Here is a 15933-nt window from a genome sequence, read left to right as displayed (position 1 = left end):
GTTGGGGTTTTTTTTGTACATGATGCTGTTATAGGCCCCCGATACTTAAAACTCGTATATATGGAATTATTGATCGTTCATCAACTCACATTGAAGATGTCCTGCTTTTTTTCTTTATCCCTGACCAAGTCAACTAACTGACAATCAGCTCAATAAAACTCACCTGTGTGACTGACTGAACAGCAAGTTGTTAATCAAGGCGTTCCTCTTCACTCCATACATGAGTAATGCATGTTTATGGATAATTTTTTTTAAACAAACGCACAAAAAAAAAAGGAAGAAACATGGTATGTGTGATCTTATTTTAACTAATCTTGGAGCGGGATTTGAACCCACACCTCCACCTGGAGACCAGATGTGTCTTTATATGGAAGGAGTTGAACCTTGCATGAGGTGTTTTAGACCATCCTGACAACAACTAACATGAAATGATGAGCAGGAGGCGGAGTGATAAACAGCTGTTTTGTTGAGCTGTATATTGTATTCCAACTTTTAATAGATATTAGGCTGATTTCATCCCTGACAAAGTCAACTATCTGCCAATCAGCTGAATACAACTCATCTGTGTGACTGACTGAAGATCATGTTGTTAATGAAGCCATCTTTCGTCAGTCTATATATGGCTAAAACATGTTTGTGTAGAACCTTCTTAGACACATAAAAGAGGAATTTAATCACACCTTTAGATAAAGAAAGTTATCAGGAGTGGGATTTGAACCCAAACCTCCACTTGGAGACCAGAATTCCTTTTGATGAGGAAGTGGTCAGCCCTTGAGTCTGGTGCCTTGGACCCCTCATCCATCACTATATGAAAATCAGGAGGCAGAGTGATGTACAGCTGTTTTATTTGGCTGTATGATGAATTTAAACTTCAATATTTATGTGAAAGTAGTGAAGTTTTATGTAGAAAGCTATATGCCTCTATACTTAATGCTAGTTATGTGGAATTATTGATCCTACAATTATGGAAAATTGTTTTAGACACGTAAAAGAGGAAGATGTACAAATTTAATCATACTTAAGAAAATCTGTCAGAAGTGGGATTTGAATCAACGCCTCCATTTGGAGAACAGAAGTCCTTTTGGTGAGGAAGGAGTCAACCCTTGAGTCTGGTGCCTTAGACCGCTCAGCCATCCTGACAACGGAGAAACCTTCTATATCAAATTGTCCTCATCTGTTAAGTATGTTTTAAACTGGAAAGAAATGTCAATGTTTGATTCAGGATGAGCTGAAATGTGTCCCTGTGTTCAACACTTCCTAAAAAAACAATCCTGCGCCCAACGTGGGGCTCGAACCCACGACCCTGAGATTAAGAGTCTCATGCTCTACCGACTGAGCTAGCCAGGCTATGAACAGAACAAAAATAATGTATAAAAACAAACAAAACAAGTGTAGAATAGATGCTACTGATTGCTATTGAGAAGTTTTTACAGATAAAGTTTAATCAAAAACATCAATGAAATCTGGCATAAAATAAAACAATTACGGAACACGAAGAAAGGCAGAGTGGACAAAAATATTATGGAAATCAGTGATCTTTCAATCAAAATTGGTCAAGAACACTTTGTGTAACAACACATCAAATTTGCCAGGAGTGGGATTTTAACCTGCAGCTCTTTTTGAAGAGTCTGGCACCTTTGACCATCCCGACAAGTGAGAAACGTTCATCTGTTAAGCATGAATACTGTGATGTTTTAAACTGGCATTTCAACACTTCCCAAAACAACCCTGCGCCCAACGTGGGGCTCGAACCCACGACCCTGAGATTAAGAGTCTCATGCTCTACCGACTGAGCTAGCCGGGCTACTAAATTTACTAAAACATAAAATACTATGTACAATTTAAAACCCACTTCTCCAACTATATTAGTTTTACTTAATATTGCCAAGATTTCCTCTTTGCCACCTTTAAAAAATAACATCTTAAGACATTTACTTTGTCAGGAGCGGGATTTGAACCCACGCCTTCTTTTGAAGACCAGAAGTCCCTTAATCACGGAAGGAAACGATCCTTGAGTCTGGCGCCTTAGACCACTCGGCCATCCTGACAACTGGAAAATAAGCACATCAGTTACAAACTCTGAATTAGAAGATGTACAAGGTGCTTTATTCAACTGTGTAATCAATTAAAATTTTCAATAATTGTGTGAAATCAGATTAATTTTTGTGCACATTGCAGGCCCCTAATATTTAAGGCCGGGTACATATGGAATTATTGATGTACGACTGACCAAAGAGTAAGTAGTTTTTGTTAATCCAGATGTGTTTCTTTGCTATAGACTGTAATGCTCAATTATGTTAAACACACATTAAAAACAAGGTAATATGGTTTATGTGGCTTCATCTTAACTAAATCTGGAGATAAATAAATCTGTCAGGAGTGGGATTTGAACCCACGCCTTCATTTGAAGACCAGAAGTCCCTTAATCTTGGAAGGAGATGATCCTTGAGTCTGGCGCCTTAGACCGCTCGGCCATCCTGACAACTAAAAGCAGAGAAATCCAAATTCAGTCTGGAGTTCACACACAACGACAACATATAATAAATCAGAAAGTAAAAAGGGTGTTTCTCTTGTATCTTTAGACATGTAAAGGTCCGGGTCAAATAACTGTCTGCGCTCACAGAAAGGATGTCAAACTGCCTGTATATCAGGCAGTCAGTTAATACAGCTGATTTGTGTATTTGACTCAATGTTGCACTGTTATTTTACAGTTAATCCCGTTATTTATTTAGTCTGTATTATACTACATTCAAGGAGGAACTGCACATGTTCCAAGCAAAACAGCTCTTCAGTATCTGAGATCACACACGAACTGCAGAGCTAAACCCTCCCGGGGGATTTGAACCTCGCTCAGGAAGTCAACCCTGACGTCTGGCACCTTTGACGAGTCAGCCAAGCTGACAACCGGAGGGTTCAAAGGTCAACCTGAACCCTTCAAAAGAGCCTCTGCCGTGAGAATGTTTTTTTTTTTTCTTTTTTTCTTCTTTCTGCTGGCATCAGTTATGTTGAACCTGAATCTGCCTGGAGAAGGAAAAAGACGAGGAGGAAAACGTCACCCGCACCGGAGGATGTTTGGACTGTCGGCGGCTAACAGCTTATTTTAGGAGCTCCAGTCCTCTCACATTGTTTTTATTTCCCTCTCAGAAGTTTTTTTTTTTTCCGACTGCTCACTGCCTCCTTCTGTCGCTTCCATCTCGCCACTTCTCTCCATCCACTCCTCCTCCTCCTCCTCCTCTTCCTCCTCCCTTCTCCCTCCATTCATCCCACCTCCAGCTCAGTAACGCCTTTACTTCACAAAGCATTTATTTGAGACCATAACGCCTCATCCGAGAGCAAAACGTGGCCGAAGATGTGCCTTCAAAACCCCAACTGAGATCCATTAAGCAGTTTCGCGTAAAAACGCGCGACGCGGCCCGACTCGTGTGCTTTAAGCCGAGCCGCTGTTTGTTTTGGTCTCAGCCCTCCCCTCCCCTCTCTCTCTGTTTTCTCTTTCTCTCCATCTTGCCTCTCCTTCTTTTTCTTCTCAGTCATGTGTGATGTGATGTGTGATGATTGAAACCACATCGTCCCGGAGCCAACGTAAAGCCCTCCCCACTTCCTCTGCAGTCACTCAGTTTTTAATGTCTCCTCCCGGCTTCCTTGCGCGCCTCAGTTTGACTCTATATACGTCCATTATATATATATATATATACATATATATGGAGAGACCGGCAGTGTGTGTGTGGATGTACTTACACGTGCTCAGATGTTATCCGGAGGACATCTGTGTCTGCCAATATCAGCAGGAATGTCTCCACACTTCATCTCTGTAAAGGAGTGTGTGTGTGTGTGTGTGTGTGTGCGTGTGCGTGTGTTTGTTGGAGAGACAAAGAGATTTAAAACACAACACGATAACTGTGTTTCTTTTTTTTTTTTTTTTTTACTGCATCAGAACAATCAACAATTCAAACCGTCACTCCCTGAAACGTTTCCAAAGTTCAGAAACTTTGAGCAGCAGATTTGTCAGTCTCCCGTGTGCCAAACTCCTCCCCTCCGGTGCTCCCGGCAGGTTAAAACAAACACCCCATCCCGTGTCGCTGTATCGCACGAGGCTGCTGATCACATACCATTGTTTTACACTGTAACGTCGGGCTGCGTCTTTAGAATAAATCTACTTTGTTTGTTCAGTATAAGAAGTCTTTACAATCAGTTAAGACTTCATGAAGTGAAAATCAGAGCTGCATCCAATGATCATAAAATAGAAAAAAAAAATATGAATTTTCCAGAGTGCAATGCAACATCTTTATATTGCTTGTTTGGTCTGACCATCAGTTCCAAAACTCAAAAACAAACATTATAGCCTGGAAACTGTTAATGTTTGGTATTTTGTTTTTGCTTCCTCTATGACATAACTGAAGGAAATTATTGACAGGCCCAACACACCGCAGTGTTTCCAGTTTGAATGCACACATACTCCAATTTGGATGAGTATTATTGTGTTGTGGGACGGGACGACGGCTTTGGACTCCTTTTTTTAATGCAAACTTGCAGGTGAATGTCGCTGTAATTCCTCCTTCGAGCTAAAATGATGAAGATGAATTCCGGTTGGTTTTTTTTGGAAAGATTTTCTAACCTCGTTGTTTTGCTTTTAAATTTTTCCACCGGCAAGCAATGTCACACATAGGTCATTTCTAAACTGTCTACGTACCAAACTTAGAAGTGGAAGTTTAGAAGACCTATCTGAATCTTAAGACCGTCTAAATTCATTTTAAATGCGTCCTTCTTTGATGCGTACTCCTGATGTTTAAGTGTGTAACTTCATGCGTACTGTAAACGCACAGTTCAAATACACGGTGTGATCTGAGAGCTACAGCAGAGACGAGATGATGAAACGATGTCCAGTGCTCAGCCGGCCGTGTCTCCCCTCTTCTCTACGTACCCCCCCCCCCAACCCCACCTCACCTTCTCTCTCTCTCTCTCCCATCACATAAATCAGGGGGTCACACAGGCGTATCTCTTCCTCCTCCTCCTTCTCGCTCCGTCCATCCCTCCTGTCTCCCTCCACCGGCTTTTATTAGGACAGTAGATGGAGAAAGCAGAGCCGGCTCCCTGCACAAACCCAGGTGCCGACACAACCGGCAGACACGAGGAGAGAGCGCCCGCCATACGTGAAGGTAAACACCGGCACGCAGGCTGCTGTTCACAGACTGTCAGGAGTTGCTTCTCAAGAGTGTTGGGTGAAAAACGGAGAGACTGTAACGACCCGATGTTTGGATCCCAGCGTGGAAACGCTTCACGAAGCGAAGGTCAAGGGTCAAGGTCAGTGGAGCTGGGCGGGTCCCGTTTAACCAGATTTTCTAGTTGAGTGAGTTTTTACACTGAGGTTCTGCCATATGCAAAGTGCAAACATAAAGGAAGTGTGTATGTGTGTATGAAAGTAAGTTTACAGATACAGTAGTCAATGATGAACATTTACATTGCTTAGTAAAGCCAACAATATAATCAAGCCACTTTGAATTGTTTGATTTCAGTCACTACGGATTTCCTGCATATATGTCCCAATAAAATCCTTGTTGTTTTCTGTCTACCGAAACACGAGAGGGCTTTTAATTTGAAACAGATACAGGAAGTGCTGAGTTTATACAGTAATGCGGTAACCTTAACTGGGCAAACGGGAGCGGATCGAAACGAGGCTTTGAGTTGACGTTAGGGATCGATCAATACACCTGAAATGTCAATATGACAACTCAGAAAATTCCCTTCGTTTTTATTACCTCTCTTGCGCGACATTTAGACCTGATTGGATCTTCAAGCACTTAAAAAAAATGTAAATAAATTTGAGCTCGATCAGGAGAACTGAACATGTTGTTACCTCACTCAGACATTAAATGCGTCAGCGCGCTCCGGCAGCACTACACTCATATAATGACACAAACTCACAGCTTTTTTTTTTTTTTATCCTTAAATCTTTCCTTGCCTTCATTGGTCCCTACTAAGTAAAACAAATAGTTTAAAATGACTAATCAAGTAAAGTTTAAGACTTTGCAAAGCAGTGATTTCACAGAAGTCCAGGCTGTTTGGAAAAGTACATTTTAAAACCCCCAAAAAGTGTGTGGTTGTCTGTGCGGTAAAGAACTGGAACAGGATGAGGTCTTTCTTAACGATTCTGGTCTAGATAGAGAGGACCGTATGGAACAATGTCATTATTGTGGACGGATAGGAAAATAAACCAGTAGTGACAAGTAAGAGACCCTGTTTAGTCTGCAAGTGAAAGAAGAAGACACAGAATGAAGGAGGCGAAGGAAAGGAAAAGTAAGGAAAGGAAACAAAAGGAAAAATGCTCCCGGCTCTGTCTTTACTTTAAGTCATTTCAACCCCCGGCCTTTTTCACATATTTAAATAACACTATTAGAAGTGAAGACAAATTCTTTCTTTTTAGCCAGATTCTGGAAACGTTCCCCTTTTTGGAGAAACTGGTCATAACTCCGTTCAAACGTTTCTTCATCTTCATCTTCATCGTTGAAAAGGCTCTGAACCGCTGACGCAGCTTTCACCTGTCAAACATCTCACAGAATCCGTTAGTGAAGAAAAAAAAAAAATGACAAAACAAAATAAAGACAAATCCGTATTTTATTCCATTCTCTCATTCTGATTTTCACACCACAAGAAGTTCAAAGTGAGTCGCGGTCATCGGCGCCCCCGGTGACAAACATCATCAGTATAAAACAGACAGCAAAATACTGAATTTACAACACAAACTCACATCTGATGGACGTTCACTCGCCACTTTTCAAAACTTTGCATAAACTCCGAAGGACCTTACGAATTTCAAACATTTGAGGAACCGGCTCCTAAAATAAGGGGCTGATTTCAGACATGTTTGAAATAAAACTCATTTAAACCCACGTGTCTGTGAGACGTTTTTAAACTCTCCTCAGGTGCCCAAAAAAACCAAACTAAAACCTTCTTTTTTTTTTTTCTTTTTTTTTTTTTTTTATAGACTTAAGGTCAAACCTGTGTGTCCGATCAGATCTGAGAGTGCGGCGTAAATCCGAGTCTTTTAGGCTTTGTGTCCACCGGGTGTTTTCTTTGCAGGGAGCAGCGCTAAACAGTTCCTGTGCCCGTCATTGCTTCAGCGGTCACTACAGTTTAAGACTGAATTAAAAAAAAACAAAAAAAACACACACACACACACACCGAGGCCGTTCGAGGAAATTTTGCTTGAAGTTGCAACAATTTGATCCTCTCGTGCTCGGTGCCGTAAGCGTTTAAATCATGCTGAGGCTGTCAGCGCTGTGGGAAACATGCAGAGTGTCATTTCCACTGTAAACAACAAGAACAAGAAAGTGATTCTGAGAAAAGGTTCCCGGTGGACACGGAGCCGCGTGTAGGTGCAATACATGTTCCCGTTAACAGCGGCCTGTTGATGGAACAAATCTGTGGTTAATTGGCCAACCAGAAAAAAAAAAACGAAAAGATTTTGACACATTATGTAGCATATCAACCAATAAATGACATTTTCATTTAAAGAAGATTAGTGTTTTATATATATATATATATATTACCAAAAGCAAAAAAATATATATAACATTTATTTTATACCCCCCCCCCCACCTCCCCAACCTCCCCTTTTTTTTCCCCAAGAAAAAAAACAAACAAAAGACGTTTCAATAAGGGGAAATGTGTAAGTTCAAATTTCACCTCATGTTAACTCTAAAGGGATTGTCATACAAGGGAGGGGAACTCAAAACTGAACTCAAACTAATGTCAGCATGACGCCATAACTGAACAGGACATGTTGTTTTCCGAGGTTAAAAAAAAAGGAACAAACCATCTACACCGGTGTGTTTTTAATAAAGGGAGTATTGCGATATTGAGATTAGTTGTCGTTCGTGCTTTTCGTCGGTCGTGGAAAACGAAGCGTCACGTCGCCCTGACGAGAGCTGTGCATCTGTTAATTAAACCTCTCCCCTTCACAATTTACACAACCATCCGGAGAGATTTCTGCTGAAAGAAACCACAAGTGGGGACATTTCATCAGACACCTGGAGAAAAGAAAAAGAAACTAAAAGTTAAAAAAGATAGCAGCAAAATGATGTAAAGAGCCAAAGGCAGCTGAAATAAACACACTTTTGTATCTGAACCAATCAAATAACAATGTGGCAACAGTGTGTAAATCTGGCGTCAGAAACAACCCGGAAAGCTCAACTCACTTTCACCCTTTGTTTTTTTTAGTTGTTTTTTTTTTTTAAAGTAAGGTTTGAAAACACTTTCCCAGAGTCCGACTGCTGTTTGCCGGGACACGAGGTGGCCGCCGTGAAGTGCAGCGAAGGCTCCTTCTTCATACACGTAAAGACATCAACTATTTCCAAATGACTCGCATGCCAACAAAGCACTTTGAACTGAAAAGTGAACATCGTTTCCTTCAGCTGGCACCGCTCGTTGAAAGTGACAGCGACCAAAAGACCCTGCGGGGGGGAATTACTGCGTCAGTCTCAACGCGATTTATTTTCCTCTTTTCCGCCTGTGAAAACTGAAACGACTGAAACGACTGAAAAGCAGGAAACACAACGGCGGCGGACAGAAGATCCGCGTCAAGGAAAGTCTTCATCCTCGTGTGGGACACTGATTTTATTTGCGTTTCGGGGGATTACGGGGGGGCCGAGCGGGAGACTCCCGACGGTCCCGCCTGCGACTGAGCGCTGGACGTTTGCATGATAATGGATGTGCGTGAACGTGAGCTTGTTTGCGTGTCTGCCAGGTGTGCGTGTCCGTTAGTCCGTCAGCAGCTGTCCTCCAAGGCGTTGACAACTTGTTCCAAAATGTCGGGGCATCGGTCGGCGATCTGCTGCAGGACCTGATTGGCGTACTCCTGGAGCTCCGCCCCCTCCCTCTCACACAGTGCTAACTCCGCCTCCAACTGAAACAATGAGAAGGGAGAGATTTTAGGAAAACCAACAACTTTTGATAAAAACCAACAAGGTGACAAACAACTTCAGAGAAACTGTTTCAGGAAATATGCACGTGAACTTTCTTGTCAAGAAAATACGAGAAGATTAAAACTATTCTGCTCACGCTGGGTTAGCTTCGTTTAGCAGAAAGACTGTAAACAGTTGGAAACAACCGGCTCGGCTGGCTTTCTCTAAAATTAACAGAATCTGTCGGCCAACAAATCTAAATCTTAATAATTCACACATTATGTCTTCTCTTGGTCCGTCACCATAACTGACAAAATACTCCCCAAAAATAACAACAACGATTGTTTTTTTTTACACTTATTTGGTCGTTGTACAGATGAAACAAACGTGACATGTTGGTAAATTATTCAACGTTTGAGGTGTTACGAGGCAAATACCGATAATACTGCCCAGAGCCAAACTAGCTGTTTCCCACAGTTTTAACTAGCAGCCGGCTACAGCTGTCGTTCAGTTTCCTTGAAGTTGAGAAAGAGAAGAAAGACGAGAAGGAAAGATAAAAAAAAAAAAAAAAAAAAAAAAAGCGTTTCAAAGCCGATATCAGTTGAGCACACGAGCCCAGGCGGAGACAAATTGTCCTCGCAGCCTTGTCGGTGATCAAGGAGTGTGTTTTAAAAGGTGACACACACACACTCACACAAGACCGTAATCTGAAAACACCACATTGTAGTTCTTTCTGTTCGTACAGTGGAACATTTCTGTGAGAGCGCTGATGTTATTTTCTTTGGCTGCCGCCGAGCTGAGACTTCAAACCTTACTGACTTAATGACCAATACATCTGTATCAATAAGGGAGCCGCTCAAACAGCCATGTAACACAAGCCCACATTTATACTTGTGTGTGTGTGTGTGTGTGTGTGTGTGTGTGTGTGTGTGTGTGTGTGTGTGTGTGTGTGTGTGTGTGTGTGTGTGAGGCCTGGGTCAGATATTGGCAAACATTTCCTCGTTAAGTCTTAACCTCTTCCCTCTGCTCTCATCTCTAAGCCAGCAAATCTCAGCGGTGTTTTATTTTACCGTGGCGTTATTCATGTGCAAAACTGCTGCGAGTAATAACATTGTTAATGACTAATGAAAATCCACCTAATAAATCACGTGCAAATACAGCTGATTATCCATTTATGATGTTGTTACATTTATTTATTGGAGATATGAAACAGTTGTTTGAGACCTGTGGACGTTTACCAGGCAGGGAAGCTGCTAATGAAAGACACTATCAAGTTGCATTGTGGGAAATGCAGGATGTGTTTTGGAGCTCGGCCGACACCGGGGAATAAAAGTCGGGATATCTCAAACCCGCTGAATCAGTTTTGACCATTTGTTTTTAAGATCTGTCCCTGGTAAGTGCCCCAACTCCAGGAAGTACGCTTTTAAACTGCTGAAATGCTGTTTTCAGTTCATCTCATTATTTCAGACACGTCAATAAAGCCCTGTGAGTACGAATATAATTTCACGATCATAGGTGTAGCGCTGCCACAGCGCACCAGAGCGACGCTTCGCTACGGTTTTAAAATGTTCTAAGTGTAAAAACATCCAATCATCTCTAAAGTACACGTCATGCAAGAGAGACAATTAAAACTAATGCAGTGTTCAAAGTTGTTATATTGACATTTAAGGAGTAATGATTGATTCGCGGTGACGACTCAAAGCCTCGTGTTTGTCCTCGACCACTTGCCCGTTAAACACGCCGCATTACACGTCACTACAAACTCAACACTTCCTGTATTTGTTTCAAATTAAAAGCCCGCTCCAGTTTCAGCAGACAGAAACCTTTCATCTTTTAACGAGGCTTTTATTGTGAAATATTTTCTGGACCGCGTTGTGGCTGAAATCGACCAATCACACGTTCATCTGCAACAACAGTTGAAAACAGCAAGATTATATTGTCGACTCTACTAAATTAAAGCGAAGGAAATATACGTTACTGACTTATTGTATGTGAACTTGACACCACAACAACGTGACCGTCACAGTGCAGTCCGATACTTCCACAAAACAGCGCTGCACCTCTATTCACCGTGATTATTCGTGCAGTTAAACAAAAATGAGTTATTGTACACACAATGATATGTGTACAGTGTAAAGTCAAAGTTTCCTATCTTTACGCTCTAAAACAGACTTATTAACTTATGAACATCTGTGTCATTGCTCGGAGCCTGAAACAAGTATTTGCAAATGCTGTTGTGAGAAGACGGAAAGAAAGAGAGAAACGTAGCGAATGCAAACGAGGGCTAAGACGAGGACTGATGATGTAACCGAGGAAAGAAAAACCCGCAGAGAACGAGTCAGTCGGAGACGAGCTGAAGGAGTTTGAAGCCGTGTGTGGGAGGCAATGAGGTGCGACCAGTCCACTCTCCTCTGTGTGTGTTTGTGTGTGCGTGGTTCGGCCCAATTTAGTCCATTCTGAAAGCTCCATTAGCATCAGACAGCGGGGAACCCCCCACCACCACCACCACACACACACACACACACACACACACACACACACACACACACACACACACACACACGATGACAACAGCACTCACTGGGACATTTAAAAACAGATCCAGTAATATCTCAGAAAAGTAGATCTACCCTTTTTTCCAGCTTTTTTTTTTTTTTTTTACGCTGAACTGAACAAAGCCGTCATGATGTCGCCCCTGTGTGTGATTTTAGAAAGCATGCCGACTTTCCGGAGTGACGTGATGTGAAACACAACGGCGTCGGCGTCCTGGCGGTGACTTATAACGTACGCGTCGGGCAGCAAGAGGCTGCAGTGGCAGCAGAAGTGTGTGTGTGTGTGTGTGTGTGTGTGTGTGTGTGTGTGTGTGTGTGTGTGTGTGGAGGTGCGTCGTGCACAGCGGCGGGTTGTAGCATCTCTATTTCACTCTTCGGGCTCGCCGTGCGTCATCAAACAAGCTGTTCGTAAAGCGAGCAATGAAACAATTTGTTTTGTCATTTTCATTCGCGACAAGAAAAACAACACGACATTATCAGGGCTTCGAGGATTCACCATCATTTATCACAAGAATATGACAGACAAGCAGAATCCGATTTCGAGCACGTAGTCCAACTTTTATCTCCTCCAGCTTTATCTGCCATCAGTTTCTCCACCTTGATATTTATCATTTCTGCTGTTTTTCTATCCCGATCCATAAAGGCCAAACGCCCTGAGGCCAATATTCACACAGACCTGTGAGTGTGAGTGTGTGTGTGTGTGTGTGTGTGTGTGTGTGTGTGTGAGTGTGTGATAGACAGACAGAATTAGAAGGCTCTATTTTACCGAGAAAAATGTCAGTTTGACCGCGTTTGCAGGTAATTCAACTTAATGGCTTTGCATTTCAGTTGCAATCCCCCAGAAAAACATGGCAGTAAAGATAAGGATGTTACGACGATTGAGAAGAGATAAATGGGAGAGTAAATGTCTGCTGTCTTTTGCTCTCTGACTCACACAGCCTTGACCTACACCGGGAAAAACCCCTGAGAAGGATTAAAAAATCCAGATTAAATGGGTCAAACTGTTCCAAACATACTTTGCAACTGAAACAGGATCACACAGACCGAATATACAAAATATGAGCAACGCTGGCATGATATGAAGTTACAGCATCATCCATGACTCACCTCTATTTATAAGTCATGTGTGAAGGAAATCAATACGGTATGTTGAATATCACCTCAATAAACGTACTAAATGAAAACCAGGGCAGCCTCTAATAATTCACACATTTGGTCTTATGAATTGAATGCTATATATATATACATGCTATAATGAGTGCAATAAAATGTATGACATTGTACTTTACCATTGAGTCTGTGGCCACAGGCTGCTTCTATGTAAAGCCACAAGCTTTGAGGCCTAAAGGAAAATTCAAATGTGTAAAACTTGGGACTTGTATTATAAATTGTGACTATCAATCCCTGAACTGGTTATAAGTGGATATAAAAGAACATTAAATGACTCCACAACTGACTTCTAAGAACATTACAGCCTTACAATACATGGCTCTACTTTGGTTGGTTTGAGACCATTTAAAAGGAGCCACTGTCTGTCTGTGAACCTTTTTCCCAGGCTGCATATGTCTGGAGCAACTTTTCCACTGCCGATACGACTCAGCTCTACTCGCTTTTGTTTGCAATTGTTTCCGGCTCTTCTGTAACTAAATGTGTCTCCTTGCTTTGACAAACAACCGCACACCGTGAATCGAGAAAAGCATCCCCTCCACATGCTCCACTGTTCACATGTGTGTCACGTTAAAGATGATGTCATGGCAGTTTTAATGCGAGATTACAGTAGTAACGACGCAACATTGAGGGGGAACTATCTGCAGTGGAAAATAAAATCCAGATAAGGACCTTGAACTAAAAGCAAGGTGCGGTGGAAAAGGTGCTTCTGACTCGTGAGTGAGTTTGTCCCTCTAAAAGCTATCCGGTGTTTGTAGGTTGGTTCACAGAAGTAGAAGGTGAATCCAGACGCTCCTCAACTCAAAGTAAACGCTGTGTAAACTGCTGCATTATTAACACACGAACCAAATTAATGTTCAGTGTCCTTTCAGAGACTTGATGATATTTTGATGAAGGTTTTGTGACCCACCGTCAGAGAATCTCTAATTTGAACCACTTATTTAATAATGAAAAAAAGGTGACATGACACGGTTAAACTGAAAACCTGCCTCACTGCTTCTCCCAATGGGCTTCATTATCCAACATCCATAACTGATTACAATTAACCTGAGGATAAACATGTTCTCATAACTAATACGAACCATGGCCAAAACTAGAAAAATATGGCCCAGCTTTCCTTATTATGAAAGTAATTATAATTTAACCCACCGGGGGGGAAAAAAATATCCCTCCTTCCTCAGCAATAAACTTCCTCTGTTGATGCATTCAATACAAAGCTCGTTTACGACCAGCAGAAATTAAATAGAAACAGTTTCCGGTTATGAGGTACGAGTTTGGATGTTTTCGGTTCTCGGCTCGCATGGACCACGTCTCAACCAATCCCAGTGTGCGGTCAGAGAGAAATGTAGATGAAATAATGTAATTGGACAGAGAGGTAGCGCCGCCAGATTCATGACTCCTCTAAGTGTGTGTGTATGAGTGTGTTTATGAGTGTATTTGTGTGATACAGTGGTTTGGGATTTTGACATGACAGGTGTGTGTGAGTGCACAGCACGACGCTAAAGTGTACGCTGCAAGCTCTGGCTCTGATTTATTGAGTGGTAGAGAGGATTGTGGGAAGCAGAGGTAGACAGAGGTAAGATGTGTGTGTGTGTGTGTGTGTGTGTGTGTGTGTGTGTGTGTGTGTGTGTGTGTGTGTGTTTGTTTTGTGTGTGTGACAGAGAGGGTTTGTTGAAGATGATTTTTACTGCAGCCATTAAAGCTCCATTATCGTGATGGATCATTATCTGCCTTATTGGGGGCCTGGAGATATAAACACACACACACACACACACACACACACACACACACACACACACACACACACACACACACACACACACACACGCACACACACACACACACACACACTTTACCCTCATCCTCAATCTCAACCTGATAACCTGTGTGTATGTACATGTTCGTGTAAAGCTTTGACTGTGTTCGTGTGTGTGTGTGTGTGTGTGTGTGTGTGTGTGTGTGTGTGTGTGCGTGTGTGCATGTGTGTGTGTGTGCGTGTGTGCGTGCACTGACCCCTTGACACACACTGCAGGTCTTGAACCTCTTTGCGGAGGAATGCTAATGTTTTCTGAAGAAACCATAACTCAGCAGAGAGAGATACGGAGAGATTAACAAACTGCACGGAGAGAGAGAGAGACAGAGAGAGAGAGGAAGACCAAATATACTATCTAACCGGAGTGTGTTAGTCCGTCTCTGCTTACATCATGTCTTGACTACATGTTTTAATTTACAGATGAGTCTGAACCCGGAGGCCTGTTTTTATCAGAAAACGGTCCACTTCATGGCTGAACATTCTGATAACTTACTGCTGCTGTAACTTGTTCCCATGTCTCCACGGATCAGTGGTGCTTCCAGTGAGGCCCAATGACCCACTTTCACCAAACATTTTATCGAGTGCTGCACAAATACTGTAGTTCCTGCTAGTTATATAGAAAATGTTGAAGAATCCGTTTCTGTTTTGGGTCAATTTGGGTCATCTATTGGCAGAAATGGAAAATAATGGACATAATTGTGTTTTCATTAGTGTATAATCCCTGGAAAATAAGAGTCATTGTGCTTTCATTACCTCCGAATGAACTTCATATCTACATAGGGGGCGGGTCTTCTTTCATGGAGCATGTCATGGTGCACCGCCATGTTTCTGAAGGGACAAACCAAACACTGGCCCCTGACTGGACAGGCCTTTCACGTTTTTAAGTTATCTGAAGGCCGCCAGGTTTTCACTAAATTCTACATACTGCTCCTTTACAACAAAGAAATATATTTTGAGAACAAAACATTTAGTTACTGATAATAGCGTCGTAAAGCCTGGAATTTGGAGAGTCAAAAGCAATTATATGAACACTTACAATTAAATCTTGTAAGAAAACATCATAGTTTTGGGTGTAATTAGTACCATCATGTGAAAATGTAGAAATCTGATTTCATGCTTTTATCCCTGAACTGTGAACTACAAAAACAAAATGATTTTTATCCCCTTCAAAGAGCCCATTTTCAACCATTTTGAAAAATGTGTAAAAAATACATCTGCAATGAATTTTCTCCAATCTTAACCATCTTCTGGTACATACATAATTTGTATGACAATCAAAAAAAGATGTTAATTAACTTATACATCCTCTGTACCGTTTTCCAATAAGTGGCCTGAACATTAGCATGAAACAAGCTAAAAACCAAAAGTGCAACGCGAAGTCGAAAATGTGCAAGGTAGGAAAATATAGTAGAAACTGAGGTGAAACGGTTGTTTTTCTTCACATCGAGACGGACTCTAATTCAAACAAATACAGCAGAAAAACGTTGCGGAAAGAGAAGGAGAG

General features: G+C 41.8%; 1 protein-coding gene and 4 non-coding genes across 9 annotated transcripts in view; all 5 read right to left on the bottom strand.

Annotated features, from left to right (window-relative positions):
- Positions 1 to 1274: 1274 nt before the first annotated feature.
- trnak-cuu (transfer RNA lysine (anticodon CUU)) lies at positions 1275 to 1347 on the bottom strand. Its single transcript has one exon. It is a non-coding gene; the product is annotated as a tRNA-Lys (tRNA).
- A 384-nt stretch (positions 1348 to 1731) lies between these two features.
- On the bottom strand, positions 1732 to 1804 carry trnak-cuu (transfer RNA lysine (anticodon CUU)). The gene has a single exon. It is a non-coding gene; the product is annotated as a tRNA-Lys (tRNA).
- Positions 1805 to 1937: 133 nt separating this feature from the next.
- On the bottom strand, positions 1938 to 2048 carry trnal-caa (transfer RNA leucine (anticodon CAA)). The gene is made up of 2 exons: positions 2011 to 2048; positions 1938 to 1983 (listed from the first exon to the last, which is right to left on the bottom strand). It is a non-coding gene; the product is annotated as a tRNA-Leu (tRNA).
- A 323-nt stretch (positions 2049 to 2371) lies between these two features.
- trnal-caa (transfer RNA leucine (anticodon CAA)) lies at positions 2372 to 2482 on the bottom strand. Its single transcript has 2 exons — positions 2445 to 2482; positions 2372 to 2417 (listed from the first exon to the last, which is right to left on the bottom strand). It is a non-coding gene; the product is annotated as a tRNA-Leu (tRNA).
- A 5109-nt stretch (positions 2483 to 7591) lies between these two features.
- LOC138202571 (ELKS/Rab6-interacting/CAST family member 1-like) overlaps positions 7592 to 15933 on the bottom strand; it is a 130596-nt gene continuing 122254 nt past the window's right edge. For all 5 annotated transcript variants that reach the window (XM_069156702.1, XM_069156704.1, XM_069156705.1 and 2 more), the window contains one exon: positions 7592 to 8899. In XM_069156702.1, the coding sequence (XP_069012803.1) occupies positions 8762 to 8899 (138 nt within the window). In that variant the 3' untranslated portion in view covers positions 7592 to 8761. The remainder of the gene's footprint in view (positions 8900 to 15933) is intronic.

The sequence above is a fragment of the Embiotoca jacksoni genome, unplaced genomic scaffold (assembly GCF_022577435.1).
Source record: "Embiotoca jacksoni isolate LCO1_2020_lvr unplaced genomic scaffold, fEmbJac1.0.p SCAF_21, whole genome shotgun sequence".
Classification (NCBI taxonomy): Eukaryota; Metazoa; Chordata; class Actinopteri; family Embiotocidae; genus Embiotoca; species Embiotoca jacksoni.
The sequence above is the reverse complement of the archived record's forward strand: the minus strand, read 5'-3'. Positions and strand labels throughout refer to the sequence as shown.